Consider the following 13,060-nt stretch of genomic DNA (forward strand, 5'->3'; position numbering starts at 1 on the left):
AAATGTATTCTTGTTAATTTGAATCTTTCTTTGAATGCAAGAATAGGCTTTATGTCCACTTTTCCCACAATAAAAGCATGTAGGTTTTTCAGTTTTGATATCTTTTGCTTTCACAAAAAAATTCTTTAGATATTTTTGTTGTTTGCTCGTTTTGTATCCTAATCCGGCTTTATTAAAAACAACTCTTTGATTGGATAGAATAAGATTTAATTTTTCAGAGCTATGTGTAAATTTCTCCACAATTGGTTTGTACTTATATACCTCATTTTTAAGATCCAAATTTTCTTTAACCAATTCTTCCTTATCATTTTTAAGAGATTCAACATTTTGTGCAAGTGAGGTATTACTATTGAGTAGGAATTTAACTTTTAGATTTAATTCCTTAATGTGTGTTTTTGCCGTTTCATTTTCAATGCTAAGTTTTGAATGTTTATTCTCTAGGTCAATGGTGTTAACATTTTCACAGCTCTCCTTCTCAATCAATAGGTTTTTAATGTCATCCTTTAGTTTTTGATTGGAGGCTTTTAATTCTTTATTTTTTGCTCCTAACATACTACAATCACTCATGAGCTCTTGGAAAGCTTCATATAATTCTTCTAAGGTAAAATCTGTAGTTGAGCTTTGACATACCTCATCATCGTTGAATGCCATGAAACATAAGTTAGCGGTCTCTTCCTTCTCTTCCTCGGAGGAGGATGTGTCACTATCGTCCCAAGTTGCTTTCAACGCCTTCTTCTTCTTCTTTCCATAGTGCTTCTTCTGTTGAGGGCATTCAGAACGGATGTGTCCCGGTCTCTTGCAATCATAACATATGATTGGGTCTCTTTCTTTTTCTTTTTCCTTTTCCCAATCATTTCTCCCTCCAAACTTCTTTCTTGGAAAGAGTTTCTTTCTTCTCATGAATTTCTTGAACTTCCTTACTATTAAGCCCAAGTCCTCATCTTCACTTTCTTCTTCACTCTCACTGCTTTCTTCTTCACAAACGCTTGAAGTAGCCTTGAGTGCGATTGTCTTCTTCTTTGGCACATCTTCTTCATATTGCTTCATTGTGAGCTCATGCGTCATCAATGAGCCCAATAGTTGTTCAAGTGCCAATGTGTTGAGGTCTTTAGCTTCTACGATCGCCGTGACCTTCGCTTCCCAAGCTTTTGGCAAGGACCTGAGAATTTTACTCACAAGTTCTGGGTTAGTGTAAGATTTATCCAAATTCTTTAGACCATTTATTATATCAGTGAAGCGTGTGAACATGCATGAAATGGTTCGTTGGGTTCCATCTTAAATAACTCATATTTGTGAACTAGAAGGTTCACTTTAGACTCTTTGACTTGATTGGTACCCTCGTGGGTAACTTCAAGCCTATCCCATATTTCCTTGGCGGAACTACAGGTGGAGACTCTATTAAACTCATTTACATCTAGAGCACAAAACAATGAGTTCATGGCTCTAGCATTGAGTTGAACCATCCTACTATCATTCTCATCCCAATCCTCTTCAGGTTTGGAAACTTGAATGCCATTAACTATGTGGTATGGTTCGTGTGGTCCTTTGATTATGACCCTCCATAAGGCATAATCTTGTGCTTGAATAAAAATTCTCATTCTAGTCTTCCAATAGGAATAATTTGTCCCATTGAAGAGTGGAGGTCTATTGGTAGCCTGCCCCTCAGCAGGAACATTGTTGAAGGGTGTTGCCATCTAGATCTTTGGCAAAGACGGTTAGGTCTTCAAGAAATACATAGAGCACCTGCTCTGATACCACTTGTTGCCCAGAGATGGTCACCCAAGAGGGGGGTGAATTGGGTGTTTTAAACTTTTTGTCTAATTAAAAAACAAAACACACAAGTGTATGTGCTAAAGTAAAGATAAAGCTATAAGCACAGTCAATCGCAAACACAAAGATTTATAGTGGTTCGGAGCTTCCACTGCTCCTACATCCACTCCCCAAACACCTTTGAAAATTTTCACTATAATCCGCGATTACAGTCCGGTAGTTTTGCGAGTGCACTACCCAACTCGTTGTTTTACACCGGGCTAACACGAACCCCACAATCTCCCAATTTAACCTAGGCTTGGGACGCCTATCCTTTGTTCCAAGTCCCTTGACTGGAACAAGCACAATAAACAAGTGTTTTACAAAGATTTGAAAGCTCTTAAGAAAGCAAATATATCAATGAGAAATAACAAAACCCGGAAGAACCCTTTTTGCCGTTGGAAGCGTGGGTAATGGTGGTTCTTCTGATGTGGATCGCGTTGGCTTGAATGTGAGCTTTGAATGCCGAGTGGGAGTGAGTAGTTGAGCACGAAATCAGATGGGAAAGCTTGAATGCACTTGATTTCTCCTCTTGAAAGCATTAACTCCCTTGAACCTCTTTCTCTTTCTTCTCTCTTGAATGATCTTGTGTTGGGTTGGTGAGAAGTTGTTGGAAGACACTTAAAAGCTCCCTTTTATAGCCCAAAAAGCAATAGATCCGTTAGACACATAAATATGAACGTTTGAAATTCAAACAAACCTGCAAAAGTGTGTCAGTCGCGTCCCAGGCGCTCCGGAGACGTCTCCGCTTGAACGCGAGACGTCTCGGCTGTATAAAATTTCTTTTGACGTTGTTTGGAGTCGACTCGGTGCTTTACGGAGACGTCTCTGAAGAAGAACAACTTGAATGCTTGTTTTTCTGTTTTTCTGAGAGAGTCGGCTCGGCACTTTACGGGGACGTCTCGGGATGCTTGCGCTTTTTGCATGGGGACGACTCCGCGATGTCGGGGATGACTCCACAGTTTTATCACCGAAAAACAACTCCTCTGGAATCCCCTGAGAGAGTCGACTCCGCGCTTTCTGGGGACGTCTCGGAAAGTTTGCTTTTTATGCGTGGGGACGTCTCCGCGTCCTTCGGAGACGACTCGCGCGTATCCCTTGAAATCGGCCTTTCTGCCGTCTCTGAGAGAGTCGACTCCGCAGAGTCGGGAGTCGACTCCGACCCTGCGAGACGCCTCGCCAGGTGCCGGGGACGTCTCCAGACGTGCCAATTCATCCTCTTCGTGCCAGAGACGTCTCTGGGACAACCTGGAGACGTCTCGGCTGTCCCTGATCTGTTTTCTTCATCTCAAAAATTCTTCAATAAATCCTTGAAAAATATGAGAACATGCCTAGACATTTCTTAACAATATTCTTAATTAAACACCTGAAATCCTCAAATAAATTGTTAAGATAAAGGGAATTATACTCTAGTGTTTTGTATTCATCAAAATCCATTAGGGGGTCAACAGAGATCGATGGAGATCGGCGTTCCGAATTTTGGCTGAGGTGCCCGGCTTTGCTCGGTCCTATTTTGTGCTCGAGCAGGATCGTATATGCGAGCTGGGGAGGGTCGTCTGGAAGTCAGCATGTAGACATCAGGAGAATTTTACCATAATTAAGCAATTGCAAATAAATCATTGTAGCAAGGTGAGACTTATAATTGATATGGAGGACCCTTTGGGACACTATTGGTAGTACACCCGGAGGTTTTCGGAACTCCAGCTGCGTGGAATGGGAGTCCCGTCAAGAGATCTCAGCTTGTATGCTCCAGGTCGCTGGACGCGCGCGATCTGGTAGGGTCCCTCCCAGTTCGGGGCCATCTTCCCTTGCTCAGTTGGTTGGGAGGCTTCTGCCCTCCTGAGGACAAGGTCCCCTACTTTGAAGGATTTAACCTTGACCCTGGCGTTATAGTATTGCGCCGTCCTTTGCTGGTACTTTGCCATGCGAACTCGGGTGGCTTTCCTGGTCTCCTCGATTAGGTCCAGATTATTTCTGAGCTGCGAGGAGCTGGAGCCGGCGTCAAAATGCTCCACCCTTGGAGAAGGAAGCCCGATCTCCAGGGGGATAACGGCTTCTGTCCCGTACGTCAGATTGAAAGGAGTTTCGCCGGTGGGTACGCGGAACGTGGTCCGATAAGCCCACAGGACGTTGTACAGGTCTTCGACCCACTGTCCCTTGGACTGGTCGAGCCTGGCCTTGAGCCCCTGCAAAATATTACGATTTGTTACCTCGGTTTCTCCATTTGTTTGTGGATGCGCGACCGAGGTGAAGCGGTGATCGATGCCAAGCTCGGAGCAGAATTCTCTGAAGTGGGCGTTGTCGAACTGACGACCGTTGTCTGATATGAGGATGCGGGGGAGTCCGAACCTGCAAATTATCGACTTCCAGACGAAGTCCCGCATTTTCTGCTCGGTGATCCGGGCAAGCGGCTCGGCCTCCACCCATTTAGTGAAATAATCGATGGAGACGACTAGGAATTTTCTTTGCCCGGTCGCCAGGGGGAACGGCCCCAAGATGTCGATTCCCCATTGGGAAATGGCCAAGGGGAACTGATCGAGGTCAGCAGGGCCGAGGGCCGGCGTTGGACATTGGCGTTCCTCTGGCATCGGTCGCATCTTCGGACGAAGTCCAGGGTATCTTTCTGGAGTGTTGGCCAATAGTATCCTTGACGCAAAATCTTGTGCGCTAACGCTCGTCCCCCCAGATGATTTCCACAGATCCCCTCATGGACCTCGCGCATTGCATAGTCCGCCTCTGTCGGGCGAAGGCACCTGAGGAGGGGAGAGGTAAAGGATCTTCGATAGAGCTTACCCTCGTGCAATATGTACCGGGCAGCCAAGCGCTTCACCCGGCGGGCCTCATGCTCATCGCTGGGGAGGGCTTCATCCTGCAAGTAGTTGACGAGCTCATCCATCCAGCTCGGCTCAACTTCGATGCAAAGGGTCGGCTCGGGCTCCTCTGTGCTGGGTTTTTGGGGATACTCCAGCGCTACTGCCTTCGGAAGCTCGCTCATGCGGGAAGACGCCAGCTTTGATAGTTGATCTGCTCTGAGGTTCTCCGTTCTGGCGATGTGTTGGATGTGGAAGGAGTTTAGAGTCGAGGCGAGGTCCCGCACTTTCCGAAGATATTCTTGCATCGTGGGCTCTCTGGCTTCGAATTCACCCAAGATCTGGTTCACGACCAACTGGGAGTCGCTGAAGGCCCTTAGGTCCTTCACTCCTAGCTCCTTGGCCAACTTGAGCCCGGCGACAAGTGCTTCATACTCTGCTGCATTGTTGGAGGCGGAGAATTCGAAGCGCATGGCCTGCTCGGCGACCACTCCATCTGGACTGGCGAGGATGAGGCCCGCTCCGCTACCCCCTGAGTTCGAAGAACCATCAACATGCAGGGTCCATGTCGAGTTCGGGGTCTGCTCCGCCGGCGCTAGCTCGGGCTCAGGCTCGTCCGGCACGGTGCACTCGACTATGAAGTCGGCGAGTGCCTGGGCCTTGATCGCCGGCCTGGGTCGATACTCGAGGTCGAACTCCCCAAGCTCGATGGCCCATTTGGTAACCCGTCCGGCACGATCTGATCGCTGCAGGATCTGCTTCACCGGTTGGTCGGTCAGCACGGCCACAGTGTGAGCTTGAAAATATGGTCGGAGCCTCCGGGCTGAAACGACCAAGGCGTAGGCGGTCTTCTCCAGCTTGGAGTATCGGGTCTCTGCACCCCTCAAGACCCGGCTTGTGTAATATACCGGCTTTTGAAGCTTGCTCTCCTCCCGAACCAGGACCGAGCTCACAGCCATAGGAGAAACAGCTAAATACAAGTAGAGGAGCTCACCCTGTTGAGGCTTCGTGAGCAGCGGAGGAGAGGCAAGAAGACGCTTGAGCTCTTCGAAGGCTTGCTGGCATTCGGCCGACCATAGAAAGTTTTTTGGCTTCTTGAGAGCTGCAAAGAACGGGAGGCAGCGCTCGGCCGATCGGGCGACGAATCTTCCGAGGGCTGCGACCCGGCCCGTAAGCCGCTGCACTTCCTTCACTGTCCTCGGCGGCGTGATCTCCTGGAGCGCTCGGATCTTCTCGGGGTTGGCCTCGATTCCCCGCTGCGTGATTACGAAGCCAAGGAACTTGCCCGAGGTGACTCCGAACGCACAGTTGGCCGGATTGAGCTTCATTCGGTACCTTCGGAGTACGGAGAATGTTTCGCTGAGGTCGGCCACATGGTCTTGCGCCATTTTGCTCTTCACTAGCATGTCGTCCACATAGACCTCCATGTTTCGGCCTATCTGATCTTTGAAGATCCGGCTGACCAGCCTCTGATAAGTTGCTCCAGCATTCTTTAAGCCGAAAGGCATCACCTTGTAGCAATAGGTTCCCCCATCGGTGATGAAGGCCGTCTTTTCCTCGTTCTCCGGTGCTATCCGGATCTGGTTGTATCCGGAGAAGGCGTCCATAAATGTCAACAGCTCGTGTCCCGAGGTGGAGTCCACGAGCTGATCAATGCTGGGGAGTGGAAAGCTGTCCTTCGGGCAGGCCTTATTCAGGTCGGTGTAGTCCACGCACATGCGCCATTTCCCGCTGGCTTTTTTGACGAGGACCACATTGGCGAGCCACTCTGGATAGGATATCTCTCGGACGAAGCCGGCCTTGAGGAGTTTGTCGACTTCCTCGGCGATCGCCCGTTGTCGTTCTGGGGCGGTGCTTCGCTTCTTTTGCCGCACGGGCTTGCAGGGCTTCACCTGGAGCCGGTGGACCGCGACCTCGGGGTCTATCCCTGGCATATCTGCAGGCGACCAGGCGAAGACATCCATGTTGCTCTACAGGAAACTGATGAGGCGATCCCTCTCGCGAGCGTCAAGGCCGGAGCCGACCTGCACAGTTAATTCGGGGAGATTTTCTTGCAGGAAAATTTGAATGAGCAGCTCACCAGGCTCTACTCGATTCTTCTGCGGGCCGACCCGCGCCTCTAAGGTCTCGGCCAGGAGGCCTTTTGTTGCGATCGACGCCTCGGCCGGCTGCCTCGCCTCATGGGTCACCATGTAGCACCGTCTGGCTACCGTTTGGTCCCCACGAACTTCGCCGACTCCTTGGCTGGTGGGAAATCGCATGAGCAAGTGGCGGGTTGACACAATGGCTCGGAGAGCGTTGAGCTCTGGTCGCCCGAGGATGGCATTATAAGCTGAGGGCAGGCGTACCACGAGGAAATCCATCTTCACGGTGCTCTCTCGGGGGGCGAGTCCGACCGTGACCAGGAGGTCGACCTCGCCCTCTACTGGGACCGAGTCCCCAGTGAAGCCGACCAGCGGGGCGTTCATCCTCCGCAGTTGCTTTCCCGTCATCCCCATTCTGGAATAGGCATCAAAATACAAAACGTTCGCCGAGCTTCCATTATCAATCAAAACACGTTTTACATCAAATTTGTTCACAACCATAGAGACGACCACAGCATCGTCATGGGGAGTTTCAACCCCCTCTAAGTCCTCATCTGAGAATGAGATGGCCTCCGAGGCGCGCAAGCGCTTCGGGGTGGTTCCTTCCTCTGGGGCTCCTCCAACCGAGGCCCCGCCTCGGATGGTGTTGATGGTGCCGGCAATGGGCCTGTTGGCATTTGGATCTTCGGGCGGTGGGGGATTCTCCACTGGCCTTCCTGTGGGCCGGTTCCGCACGAACCGGTCAAGCACTCCTCGGCGAATGAGTGCTTCAATCTCGTCCCGGAGCTGGATGTTGGGAACCCGCCCATGCCGCTGATATTTCAAAAAAATTCAGATGGCAGCGGAATCGGCATGTGCGGGATCGACGTTCATCGCATGAACGTTGTTTCATGAACCGTTCGTAGTTAGGCAAGAATTAAAAACTTTTAAAATATTTAGGAAGATCAGATCTTCACCTTGTGCGGGTAGATGATCACCGCAAACTGAAGTTCGTGGTTTAGGATGAAGGTTCGCTTGAAGCCGTTTAAGTGCCCGGCCTCTACGGGTATCCACACGAAGCAGAGGACTGATCAAAGCTTTCTTGTCTTCTCGGGGTGCTAGCTCCCTTGCAAAGACTTCTTTTGATGGCTGATCTCCTCTCTTTCAATCAATCCTTGATTGTGCTTGAGAGGAGGAAGAAGAAGGATGAAGGAGAGGAAGAAGAAGAATCCCCACGCAGCCTTCTTTTCTTCCTTGCGTTGGATGAAGGAAGGGAGGAAGAAGATGCCGCCAAGACACCTCTTGGCTTTTCCTTTTGCTTGCGGCTGAAACAAGAGGAGAGGAGAGGGGGTGGCCACGGCTTGAAGAGGAGAAAGGGTTCTTATAGGGCGCCGCCCTAGTTCCTCTTTTATAAGCATGAAGGGCTCCTACAAGTTAGGAGCCCTTGACTACTTTCCAAGAGGGGGCGTCGGCCCCCTCTCTTCATGCCGCACCAACCAAGGGAAGAGGGGCTGATGCCCCTCTTACTTGGTTAACCTAATCCTCTTCCAAAGAGGATTAGGTGCCCTTTTCATGGTTTAGTCCTAATCTAATTAAGATTAACCAAATCATGAATCAATCGGGTTCTATGCTATGCTAGTCCTAATCTAATTAGAACTTGAATGAACCATGACTCAATTGAACTCTTCAATCCTAATCCAATTAGGAGTCATGTTGATTCATTAGATTAATAATTAATTAGGACTTAGGGAATTCTAATCCAAATTAGGACATATTTAATTTTAGTCCTAATCCAATTAGGACTCTATTTGAATCCGAAGTCCTAATCCAATTAGGATTTCTAGGAATCCTATTCTAAGTAGGAATCCAAAGATGAATTCAAAATCCTAATCTAATTAGGATTGTAGGAATCCTACTCCAAGTAGGAATCCCAGTCCTACTCCAAATAGGATTCCCAATCCTAATCCAATTAGAACTGTAGGAATCCTACTTCAAGTAGGATTTGTGATTTAAGTCCAATTAATCAATTCCCATTCCTTCTTCAACTTCTTATCAATCGAATTGATTACTCGTGATTCATAATCACTTTTCAACCATCGGATCGGTCAATACTTCTAGTGTGTGTGACCCCATAGGTCCTATTCTGACTGGTAGTGAGATATATTGCGATCTCTATCACAATATCATTGAAAACTCTTTTCAATGGGTTGGAACGATTCCAACTCAACTCATTAGGGTTTATCGATCATCGAGATAATCTCTGTGAGTCCCACCATCCACCAGTGACACCTAGCAGCATGTAGTGGCTACCCAGTAGAATAGAAAGATGAACCTCTAGGTGCAGTCATCATGTGATACAGTCCTACTATCGTGGATCCCTACAGTACGGAGGTCATGGACAACTCGTCAAACCCCATCGTCTGTCATATGTGAAGATTTATTCGACTTAAGTTCGAGAGTGGAAAACTCTTTCTCCACTGTGTATACTGCCCCGGCCGAGGTCTTACGAACTCAGTCTTATAAATCACATAGGATCTCTCCTTATCTATCAAGGTCGATAGATTCCTTATAGGTGCATACCCTACTCCTACAGTGAACTTACTGCAGCCAATCTACACTGCATGGACCCATATGGCTAGAGACCATGTATGTGTGCAGTCAAACTACAATAACCTCACTGTGAGTAGCCGAAGCACCGCAGGTCAAAGGACCAGTCACACTACTGCAACATCAAGCAAGTCACTGACGAGTGGATAGACATCCAAGTGACCTCTTGTCTTGGTCACGCTCAGTACCCTTGTTCTCTAACAAGCACCTGCACTATCACTCCAGTGTCCCTATACTGTGGACTCAAGTCTCATCCATCCAGAAGGAAAGTGATCTGTGCACTGATCGGATCGATCACCGTCCTCGTGATGATCCATTGATCAGGAGCATTTAGAAATTAATCACTAATGATACATGGCTCAAATTCTCAACTCTTGAGAATATGCATCATCATCTTATTAATTTCTTGGACGATTCATAGACACATAAATAATATGAATGAAAAGATGCCTTTTATTTATTCAATAATAAATAGTCAAGTACAAAATTATGTCCCTAGAATTAACAATGTGTCAGCCAGATTGGCTTCTAGGGCATACATCTAACAATCTCCCACTTGCACTAAAGCCAATCAGTCATATATCTAAGCCCCATCTTCTCAAGGTGGGCTTCAGTCTTTTGCTGACTTAGCTGCTTAGTGAACGGGTCTGCCACGTTATCCGCGGAGTCTACTCTCTGCACCTCTACATATTTCTTCTCAACATAGTCGCGGGTGAGATGGAAGCGCCGCTCTATATGCTTGGACTTCTGATGAGACCTTGGCTCCTTAGCAAGAGCTATGGCGCCATTATTATCGCAGTAGAGTGTTATGGCATCTGATGACATTACATCCAATTCCGCAATGAATTTCTTGAACCAGAAGCCTTCCTTAGCAGCTTCAGAGGCGGCGATGTATTCAGCTTCCATAGTAGAATCAGCAATGATCGGTTGTTTAGAACTCTTCCAATTCACCGTACCACCATTGCACAAGAACACTGTGGAGTGATTGATTAAAACCCCATTTGATTTTGATGAGCTCAAAGCATTTGAGTATATCTTGTGATTACTAATGAATTCAATTGAGTGTTTCAGTGAAAATCCTGTCCAAGTGTCTCTAGACTTGGTTCATAGTATTTTGGTTAAGTTAAGAAGTCTGCTGAACCAAAGTCTGAGACTCGAGTCGACTCCCGAGTATCACGAGTCGACTCCAAGCGTATCAAGTTCACTGGCACGAGCTCGAGTCGACTCCAGATAAGTACGAGTCGACTCCGACTGAGAATAGAAAGAAGAACAGAAAGCCTCATCTCAGAACCTGTCAACGAGTCGACTCCTGAAGTGCGCGAGTCGACTCCAATGTTCAACGAGTCGACTCCAGGGTAGTAAGAGTCGACTCCAAGAGGTACACAAAGAAAAGTCAGAGAGCAGTTTTCGAGTCTGAGATTCGAGTCGACTCCAGTGGAACGCGAGTCGACTCCGATGGTTGGCAAGTCGACTCCAGAGAAAGCAAGAGTCGACTCTCAGCGGTACACAAAGAAAAGGTCAGAGAGCATTTTATGGACTCTGAGATTCGAGTCGACTCCCGCAATACGCGAGTCGACTCCGAGACTGTGCGACCATCGACAGACAGAAAACCATGTTACTGCCTCTGAGATTCGAGTCGACTCCCAGACAGCTCGAGTCGACTCCAAGACAAGCTTCACGTCAAAAGGCAGAAGACCAACTTTCGGAAACTGAGAGCCGAGTCGACTCCAAGGAAGTTCGAGTCGACTCCAAGACGGGATGAGCCAAAAAACAGAGAATCGGGAGTTCGGGCTCTGAGATTCGAGTCGACTCCAAGGACAGTCGAGTCGACTCGAGTGGACAAAATTCAAAATTGGATCCACGGACTTCAGTGGATGAGCCGACTCCAAAATTGCCAGGTCAGCTCCAGAAGTTGGCGAGTCGACTCCAGGTCAAGACGAGTCGACTCCCAGTCGTGACGGCAACTTTAATTCAAATTTGGAACAGTTGCCGAGTCGACTCCGGAAAAGCTTGAGTCGACTCCCGCTACAGCCGAGTCGACTCCTGATCGCGCGAGTCGACTCTAACCCACCAACGGTCATATTGTCAGGCTGCGCAGAGTGTGCAGAACGGGCAGAAAAAAATAGTGTAACGGCTAGTTTCCGTGGGGGTTGGCTTAAATAGCCATAGAAGACTGTAGCAAGGCAGAGAACAGTCATTCCACTCCAACTAATCAAGGATTCAAGCTCTGCAACGTGTTCTTCAACGAAAAAGGGAAGATCTGCATTTACTGCTCCACCTACATCTTCCCAGCAATTAAAGCCTTCTCCTCCAGCATTCAAGTCGACTACACATTCAAGAGGAGACCGGAGTTCAAGAAGCCTTACCTCTTCTCCAGCTTAAAAGCGTTTGAGGGCTTCTAAACTCCTCTTTGATTATATTGTTTTAAATCTGCTTTTGAGAAGCTTATTTTCTGTTTTCTTTCGGTAACTTGTATTTACTTGGTTCAATCGGGGGATTGAATCAAGGGGATTAAGGTTTGTTGGTGAGCCAAGATAAAACCAACGTGTGTAAGGGTTTGATTGTGATTCCGGAAAAACAATCAGGGTTGGTTCGAGTCGGTGAGCCTAGGAAAACCGACCGAGTTCGTTGTAAGCTCGTAAAACAACAAGTTTGGTTGTGAGCTTGCAAAACAATCAGCTGTAATCCAAGGGGGTTATAGTGAATTCCCAAGAGAGACTTGGGGAGTGGACGTAGGAGCAAGGGGTAGCTCCGAACCACTATAAAACTCTGTGTTTGCATTGGATTGTCTCTTCTCTTCTTCCTCTCACATCACTCACAGCACTTAGCATTAATTAAATAACCTGCAATAGTTTTTAATTAATCATCCTTAAAGTTTTAAATATCTAAATTAATTTAAAACCCAATTCACCCCCCCTCTTGGGTTGTCTATCTGGGCAACAAGTGGTATCAGAGCCAAAAACTCTTCCACTCAAGAGTTAAAAGATCAAAATGACAACCCCATTTGGATCTTCTCACATTGAGGGTCAGTCCACCCAAAGACCCCCTTTCTTCAATAGATCCGACTACTCATACTGGAAGGCTAGGATGAGAATATTCATCCAAGCCCAAGACTATGAGATGTGGACCATTGTAGTGAATGGCCCATACATCCCATCCACATATGTAGAGAGTGTTAAGGTACCCAAATTAGAAAAGGATTGGGATGAACATGACATGAGGAAGGCACAATTAAACTCTAAAGCTATGAATGTGTTTTATTGTGCCTTAGACCGTAATGAATTCAATAGGGTTTCAACTTGCAATTCTGCAAAAGAAATTTGGGACAGACTTGAAGTGACCCATGAGGGCACGAATCAAGTCAAGGAATCCAAAATAAACATCTTGGTTCATAAATATGAACTATTTAAAATGGATTCAAATGAAACAATCACATGCATGTTCACAAGGTTTACTGATATTGTCAATGGCCTAAAAAGCCTTGGCAAGAACTATACTAACAGTGAACTTGTCAGGAAAATCCTTCGGTGTCTACCAAGGTCGTGGGAAGCTAAAGTGACGGCAATCCAAGAAGCTAAAGACTTGAACAAGCTTCCACTTGAAGAGCTCCTTGGATCACTTATGACGCACGAGCTCACCATGAAATAACACAACGAGGAAGAGTCCTCCCATAAGAAAAAGGTAATAACTTTAAAATCTACTTCATCTAACAAAGACTTATCTTGCAGTAGCAGCAGTGAAGAAGAAGAAGATGAGGAAGATGGTGGTGAG

General features: G+C 47.3%; 1 protein-coding gene across 1 annotated transcript; it reads right to left on the reverse strand.

Annotated features, from left to right (window-relative positions):
- Nucleotides 1-3,476: 3,476 nt before the first annotated feature.
- On the reverse strand, nt 3,477-6,046 carry LOC103706605. The gene is made up of 4 exons (XM_039117134.1): nt 5,528-6,046; nt 5,028-5,374; nt 4,379-4,937; nt 3,477-3,995 (listed from the first exon to the last, which is right to left on the reverse strand). The coding sequence occupies exons 1-4, from the start codon at nt 6,044-6,046 to the stop codon at nt 3,477-3,479; spliced, it is 1,944 nt and encodes a 647-aa protein (XP_038973062.1).
- Nucleotides 6,047-13,060: the final 7,014 nt, after the last annotated feature.

Source organism: Phoenix dactylifera, unplaced genomic scaffold (assembly GCF_009389715.1).
Source record: "Phoenix dactylifera cultivar Barhee BC4 unplaced genomic scaffold, palm_55x_up_171113_PBpolish2nd_filt_p 000186F, whole genome shotgun sequence".
NCBI lineage: Eukaryota > Viridiplantae > Streptophyta > Magnoliopsida > Arecales > Arecaceae > Phoenix > Phoenix dactylifera.